The sequence below is a fragment of the Argentina silus genome, assembly GCF_951799395.1.
Source record: "Argentina silus genome assembly, chromosome: 17".
In the NCBI taxonomy this organism is placed as follows: domain Eukaryota; kingdom Metazoa; phylum Chordata; class Actinopteri; order Argentiniformes; family Argentinidae; genus Argentina; species Argentina silus.
The window spans coordinates 16,642,513-16,650,012 of NC_139671.1; the positions used below are offsets into that span (position 1 = coordinate 16,642,513).

The window sequence follows — 7,500 nt, forward strand, 5'->3', positions numbered from 1 at the left end:
TGTGCGTGTGCGTGTGTGTGTGTGTGTGTCCACATGTGTGTGTGCATACAGTACGTGCATGCAAGGGTGTGTGTGTGTGTGTGTGTGTGTGTGTGTGTGTGTCTGTGTGTGTGTGTGTGTGTGTGTGTCAGCCCACCTCCAGCTCATGCAGCAGTGAGTCCAGGTCTGCCGTGGGGCTCAGTAGCAGGCCTCGGGTGTCCTGGATCCAGCCCTTGACCAGGCCCAGCTCCCTCTCCACCTCCTCCCTCTCCCTCAGCTCCTGCTGCACCTGCGCCCTGCTACCACGTACCTGCAGCACCAGGCTGGGGATACAGATGACATGTATGTACCGTAGAAATATACACAGACCAACCATAGAGAATGCACTCAAAGGTGTCTTAGCAATTATCAGTGAACGTTAAGCCACTGTTATGTTTGCTGTAGCCAGTCGTGCTATGCTATAGAGTCCCTCTCTGTCAAGCCCACACTCATAAACACCAATTGTGAGAGAAAGATGTGCTCTTAGCACTACAGGTTTTCACACACAGTCTCCCCCCTCCCCCTCCCCGTTCTCTTTCCCTCTCCCTCTCCCACTCTCTTCCTCCCTCTCTCTCTACCTCTCATATCGCTCCTGCATGGTCCTGATCTCCTTCTGGCATGGAGTCTCGTCTTGTCTGTCCTCTGTTGCTGTCTGTGTCCCCGCTTCCTCCTCCTCCTCCTCCTCCTCTTCCTCCTCATGGTCCTCTCCCCTCAGACTGACTGTGTGTTGCCCCAGCAGGGCCAGGGCAGACTGCTCTCTCTCCACCTCCAGATTGAAGGAGTCGTGGTAGTCCAACAGGCTCTGTAGCGCCGCCCTGGTGGCTGCCTTCTCCACTGTGCTGTCTGGGACGCGACCGTGGAGGTCTAGGGAGACGGCCCTGGCTTTCTCCATCTGAGGACAGAGAGGAAGCGGGGCAGGTTAGAAAAATTCGAAGCACGTTGGGTGAGGGAGGCACAGGATGTTGAATGGCGGGAACAAAAAAGGGGGAAATGAACAATATCTGACAGTTTGGTCTTGTACCATTTTCTGTAAATACAAATATATTATCACAAAAATAATCTCTAAACACATAGCTAATGAACAAGACTAGGGTATGTATATTTCCACTTAACTGGACATTTCCATAGCTGTACAGTATGTTTTCATTGTTGCCAAGGGCACATTTCCATCCTCGGATGGACAATAAATAAAAACATTCTATCATGTTCTATTCTGTTCCATTCACATGTCATTCCATTCAACATGTCACATTTTTTTAGGAGTGTTGTGTGGTCAGAATGGCTTGAGTATTTTTAGACATTTTGCACAATGTTGGTGCAGTGAATAAGCCATTCTTGACTTCAGTTTTCACGTCTTTCCTAATTAGTTCAATATTCTGTCTTTTCTGTGTTTTCTTGAATGGTTTATGGAGTAATCCACACGTCAACAGCTCAACACCGTGACCCGTTTATAAAAGTGATGTCACACCCAGTTGAACAATGGGGCTAAAGGAGGCAACTGCCTAGACAACAACAAAACACCGCATCAAAGGATGTGAGCATTTCCTATCCCCGCATGACTTCATTTCCTCTACAGGAGCAGTGCTTTGTGTGAGCTCTGGAGAGATGGAAGTGGTTGGAATGCCAGAAAAAGAACGCCTCCCGCCTCCCGCCTATTTGGCGGGAACTCTCCACTGGCTAGATGCCTGGAGTGACATCACTACACCCAGTGGTACCGGCTAATGGCTGTGTATGAGCTAACATCCAGCAGTGCCATCAGTCACGGTGAACGAAGTGACCTAAATCCACAGTGGAAAGAGAGAACTAATGGTTTCACAGACAGCAAGTTGAAAATACTGCTGAAAACTACGAACAGGTAAATGGTTCAATGGATTGGAACCGAGCAGCTAAATCACGTGTTAAAACAATCAATATGCTCAAGCAAGATACTTTTGAACCTACACATCACACAGCTTAAGACACACACACACACACACACACACACACACACACACACACACGCACACAAACACACGTTAGTTACTAGTGTACAGATTACATCGCCTTCTACCTTGTTGTTGAAGTTCCTCCACTCTCGAACTGTGTCCTCCAGCGCCCTCTCTTGGGCTCGTGCCACACTGCGCAGCCGGGTCCAGCGCTGCCACAGTGACGAGACAGAGTGTCCGATAGCAGCTTGACTGCCTTCAGAACCGGCCTTCTCCAAGTCAGCAGCTTTTTCTCTCAGCGCAGTTAGGGGGTGCTCAAACCCATCAATCAGAGTTACTACAGACTGTGGGGGGGGAGAGAGAGAGAGAGAGAGAGAGAGAGAGAGAGAGAGAGAGAGGGAGAGAGAGAGAGAAAGAGAGAGAGAGGGAGAGAGAGAGAGAGAGAGAGAGAGAGAGAGAGAGAGATGCAATAAACTTGCAATAATTCACAACAGGTGCGATAGAAAACCATGTTCTCTTTTAATATCACATCAACAGAAATGACACGCAGACAACAAACTAATCCACATGTACTCAGTCTGTTCGACAGGCATAATAATGATTAATCACAGAATAAATGTAGTCCTCGCAGGTTCATACCCTATAGTTCTCTAGCTTGTCCTCTCCCTCCTGGCTATTGGCTGCTTTGGCTGTGGAGAACATCGTCATGCTGCTTCCTGTCTCGTTCATTTGCCCAATCAGCTCCTCTCTCTCCGTCTGGAAGGAGCTCCACTGAGCCACACAGCTATGGACACAGGTATTATTTACTGTAATAGCATTACATTATGCATTTACATCTCTAACTCCATATAATAATAATAATAATAATAACAGTGAATTGTATTTGTAAAGCACTTTTCATTGGTGCAATGACAACATATGATGTCCTAACCTCTGCAGAACCTCCCGATGACCCTTCAACTGCTCTTTGACCTCTGAACCCCTCAGTTGCATCTCCTTCACACACTCTCTCAACTCCTTCTCTGCTCCTGGTCCAATCTGACCTTCCAGCTGAGGGCCCAGGGCCTCCAGCTCCTCTAGCCCAGCCATGAAGGCTTGTTCCTGGGCTGAGATCTCCTCCAGCTCCCTGAGGCCCTCCGTCTGGTTCTCCAGGTCCACTCCCAGGCTGGCCCTCAGAAGAAACTCCCCAGCGTGGTCCAGCCATTGCTGGGTAGACTGTTGGGCGGAGTGTTGCATTTGAACCAGGGACAGGATCTGATCCAGGGACACCTAAAGAACATTGATATGGGTAGATCATGATACACTGTTCATTGGAAAGTCTTTTGACTCCTTCATAATATAGTATTCTTTCTTATGTGAAAATTCAGAAAATCCTTAGTGAGAGAATGGAATGAGTGGCAACCATGCACTATGTAGAGAGTGAGGTCTGGTCTTTCTCTCAGTTTCATTTGACATTTAAATCAAATTGAACTCACTCAGGATATGCAATTTACAGAGACCTATAATCATCATGAGGCTAATAATTTAACTTATTGAATGATTATGGCAAATCTGCACTCAACTGGTCTATTATGTATTTAAATTCAACCTCCCCAAGCCTGTTAATATTGATCACATGGGAGACAGAGTATGGGGGGGATTATTAAAGCAGATTCAGGCCATGAATGATGTAAAAGGTTTTCGTTCAAGAGGGGCATTGAAGTGTTCAGCTAACTGTATTCAGATAACAGAATTTCAAGCAGGAGAGGCTGGTGGAGGTAGAAATCGGAGGACGGGCTTATTGTAATGCATAGAATGGAATGAGGAATCGTATCAAACACACAATACCTTTTCTCATTCCATTCTATGCATTAAATGAGCCCGTCCTCTGAATCCTACCTCCAACAGCCTCCCCTGGTTTCAACCCCCCTATCATTTTAGTTTCTGAACAGTATTTCAGGATTGCATTTGCACACACAAATTGTGAGTATGCACTGCACATAGTATACTGTATCTCTTACCTGTTTGGTGATGAGTGCTTGTTGGACATCAGCACCCTGCTTAGATAGCTCCTCAAGCTTAGCCTCCACATGGACAGGGACAGTCTCCTTTCTGCTGCTGTATCTCTGCTTCTCCTTGCTGGTCAAAGCATCTGCTACCCTCAGTCTGGACTGCACCTCCTCCTGTGTCAACTTCAGTCGCCTCACCTCCTCTTGTACCCTCTCAACTTTGATCTCTGAAAGGGTCAAAGGTTCTCCAAGTTTCTCCTTCAGACTCCTAAGCCAGTCCATTGTCCTTCCAATCTCAGTTTTGAAGTCCTTACCCTTCTTCACGCTTTTTTCACATTCTTCAATACAGCTTTTGACTTCCACCCTTACGGACTGCAGCTCCTTCTGCCGTGAGGTCACTTCCTCCTTGGAGGCCTGGGTGGCAGCAGGGTCAAAGTTCAAGCTAAGGGCTTCAGTCTGTTGGGTGAGTCTTTCTAGGTGAGAGCCTACCTGTTCCACACCCTCAAGCGTGGTGTAAAGAGTCCCTAGTCTCTCTGTTACTCCTAAGTTAGTCTTTGATGCTGACTTCAGGCTGGCCAACTGTTCCTTCACAGTCTTAAACTCTGAGTCTAGTTTGGCTGAGGTTGCCTTGCGCTCTGCCAAAGTCTTCAGTGTGTCGTTAAAGTTCTTCATCCTCTGGTCAATCGTCCTCTTTAGAGTGTCATGGAGGTTAACCAGCGCTTGTGTCTCTTCAGTTCTGCATTGTTGACCCCTGCTGAGAAACCCCTCCGTCTTCCCCCTCAGTTCTCTCACTGCTGGGCTGAGGTGAGCTAGGCTTCCAGCCAGATCTCTGTGGTCGCTACCAAAACGCTCAACCTCCTCTTCCCGAAGGTCGACGGTCTGCTTTCCTAAACTGTCACACTGCTCCATAAGTTCGTCCAACGCATTACGAGTGATATCAAAGAAGGTGGCATACTCTCTCCTTTCTAGGATAGCCTGTTGGACTCTATCCTTCTTCTCTTTGGCTAATGCTAAGATGCTATTGTAGTGTTGGGGGAGGGCGTTGAGCTTTTCATCCAGGTAACAGTGGTCTACCTCATTTAAGGTAGGCAGAATCTCTTGGCCCACCCTCTGGACGATGAGGAGGAGGTTCTCGTACTCCGACGCCTGTTCTAGAACCTTCTGGAACTTTGCTAGCTGAGCCTGCAGTTCAGAATCGTCGTCTTTTAGGGTAAAGTCGGTTTCAGGGAACGTGACAGCATCTGCCCGCCTCAGCCAATGACAGGTCTTATCCAGGTCAATTTGGAAGTACGTTCTGGAGGTCAGGGCCTTTTCCAGGTCGTGCAAGCGTTGGGTGGTCCGCTGGAGGGCTGTCTCGAAGACCCCTTGGAGCTCCTTCAGTCTAGCCAGGGTCTCCCCCCTCTCCTCTTCAGTCGCGTCCCTCTCCAGGTCACGTCCCTGGGCCCATAGCGAGGCCAGCTCTCCTTGGTAGGCTCGCAGGCCGCTCTGGACCCCCCTGCATGTGCCCACCTGCTTGGTGAGATCCTTGGGCAAAAGCGCCACATGGTCGTCCACCAAAGCCTTCCTCTCCTGCTGCTGGACCCAGGAGAGCGCCCTCACCAGGGCTTGGAGGAACTGTGTCCGCTCAGTAAAGGCCTTAAAAACAATGATAATACATCCTAACATTAAAGTGCTTTTTATTAACAGATAAAAGCTCTGTTACAGAAAAAAGGGAACACATTAAATAGTAATAGTAATGCTATAAATGAACAATAGCAATAAAACAAGGTCATTGTTGTTAAGCACAACCAAGTTTGCTACCTTGCTCAAGTACTTCCTCCTCTGGGTCACCCTGGCTCCCAGTGTCTCCACCTCTGACTGGGCCTGGACGACCAGCTCCTGCAGGCGCCTCCTCTCGCTCAGCCCCAGCCTAGAAGACACTTCTTGGGCCTCACTCACCGCCTGGCCCAGGAGCTGGTGCCGGGCCTCCAGCTCCACACACACGCTCAGGTGGTCAAAGAGGAAACTCTGGGCCAGGTCTGGAGGAGGGCTGGTCTTCAGGGCGGATGTAAGGGCTGGGCGCTGCTCTTCCACCCACTCCCTGGCCTCTCTCAACTGAGATTCCACTCGGCCCAGGTCCTCTAGGGTTTGGGCTGAGTCCTGAATCTTACCCCGGATCAGACTTTCCAGCTGGGCCCAGCGCTGCTCCAAGTGGACCACCTGGAGATGTAGACAACAACAAAACAAACTTTAGTGGACGTTCATTAAAGTTATCCAAAGCTAGTTTTGGTTGGGCACAGATCTACAGAACATATGCAGAAGAAAAAATAATCCACCTGCTGTTTGACCAGCTCCTTGTCTAGGAGGCTGAGGCGAGGCAGGACAGCCTGTCTCTGGTCTCTCAACTCCTCAAGAGTTCCTCTCTGTTCCTCCAGATCACACGATAGCTTCCTCAGAGCCTGCAGGTGCTCACTGGTGCTCTCTGTGTCCGCCCTGTACACAGAGGGACAAACAGGGAGAAGAGAGATTTTGAGTTCACTCTTTTGAAATGGGAAAACTATGAATTGCATGGAAAACGTGTGTTGATGAGCAACTGGGTTTATGGGAAATTATTTTTGATAAAACATTCAACAAGTGTTGATCGAAAAATCTGAGATGAAAAGGAAATGTGTTATGTTAGAACATGGTCAGAGTGGGCAGTTGTGTGAGAGTGTGTATGTTGTTTATCATGTCTGTAGTTGTTTATCATGTGTGGTGATACAGTCTGTCCAATATAGTCTATAGCAGCCTTGTACCTGGCCAGGTAGTCCCACTCTCTGGACACCTGGTGGAAGAGCTCCTCCACGGCAGCCACACACTCATGGTACTCCCCACTCCTCTGCATGTCCTCTCCCCTCTGGCCCTCCAGCTCCTCAGCCCTCTGGCTCAGCTCCTTCCAGGCCCTCTTCAGACCTCCAATATCCTCCAGCACAGGGGAGTCCTGGCCCTCAGTCAGCCCGCCCACGGCTTCACTCAGCTGGGTCACGTCGGCCTGCCTGTCCCTGACCTGCTGGAGGAATTCCTGGAGAAGAAGTGACAAAGATTCAATAAGAGCCAATTATCATGACAGTGCTAATAAGCAGTCGCACATGGAACTTGGCTTCCATTTTGGAATGGGAAATTATTCTCTACGGCAGTTTTGTTTGCTATAATTGACACGTCTGGCTTTGATAATTATCTGTTGTCTCTGCCGCAATAAGAAGCCTGTCCAACTCCCTACTGTCGTTACACTATTGAACACCAACAATTCACACTCATTAATGCATTTTAATGAATGTTAAAATTGACACTGATATATGTAGAGAAACCCACCATGCAGACTAATCCATCCATCCATCCATCCATCTATCCCTTCATCCCTCCATCCATCCATCCACCAAACCACACATCCATCCATGCATCACAGTTAAGCCAACAACAGATCCATTCAACCCGTGGCTGACCTGGGCCTGATCCAGTTGGTTCTGGGCGATCTTGGGCTCCAGTTCTGCAGGTCTCCTGGAGAGGTTCTGTAGCTGATGTTCTGTCTCTCTGAGCAGGGCCTCCAGATC

The 7,500-nt window shown here is 48.7% G+C and overlaps 1 protein-coding gene across 1 annotated transcript in view; it reads right to left on the reverse strand.

Moving 5' to 3' along the window:
* Window positions 1-7,500, reverse strand: part of syne1a (spectrin repeat containing, nuclear envelope 1a) — a gene marked incomplete at its 5' end in the record, with an annotated part of 157,820 nt that overhangs the window by 57,655 nt on the left and 92,665 nt on the right. Inside the window, 10 exons of the mRNA XM_083688496.1 lie at window positions 137-302; window positions 597-910; window positions 2,069-2,287; window positions 2,583-2,727; window positions 2,875-3,212; window positions 3,944-5,566; window positions 5,732-6,130; window positions 6,247-6,403; window positions 6,706-6,971; window positions 7,393-7,500. The exon at window positions 7,393-7,500 is cut by the window's right edge and continues 69 nt beyond it. Of these exons, the coding sequence (XP_083544622.1) occupies window positions 137-302; window positions 597-910; window positions 2,069-2,287; window positions 2,583-2,727; window positions 2,875-3,212; window positions 3,944-5,566; window positions 5,732-6,130; window positions 6,247-6,403; window positions 6,706-6,971; window positions 7,393-7,500 (3,735 nt within the window). The remainder of the gene's footprint in view (window positions 1-136; window positions 303-596; window positions 911-2,068; window positions 2,288-2,582; window positions 2,728-2,874; window positions 3,213-3,943; window positions 5,567-5,731; window positions 6,131-6,246; window positions 6,404-6,705; window positions 6,972-7,392) is intronic.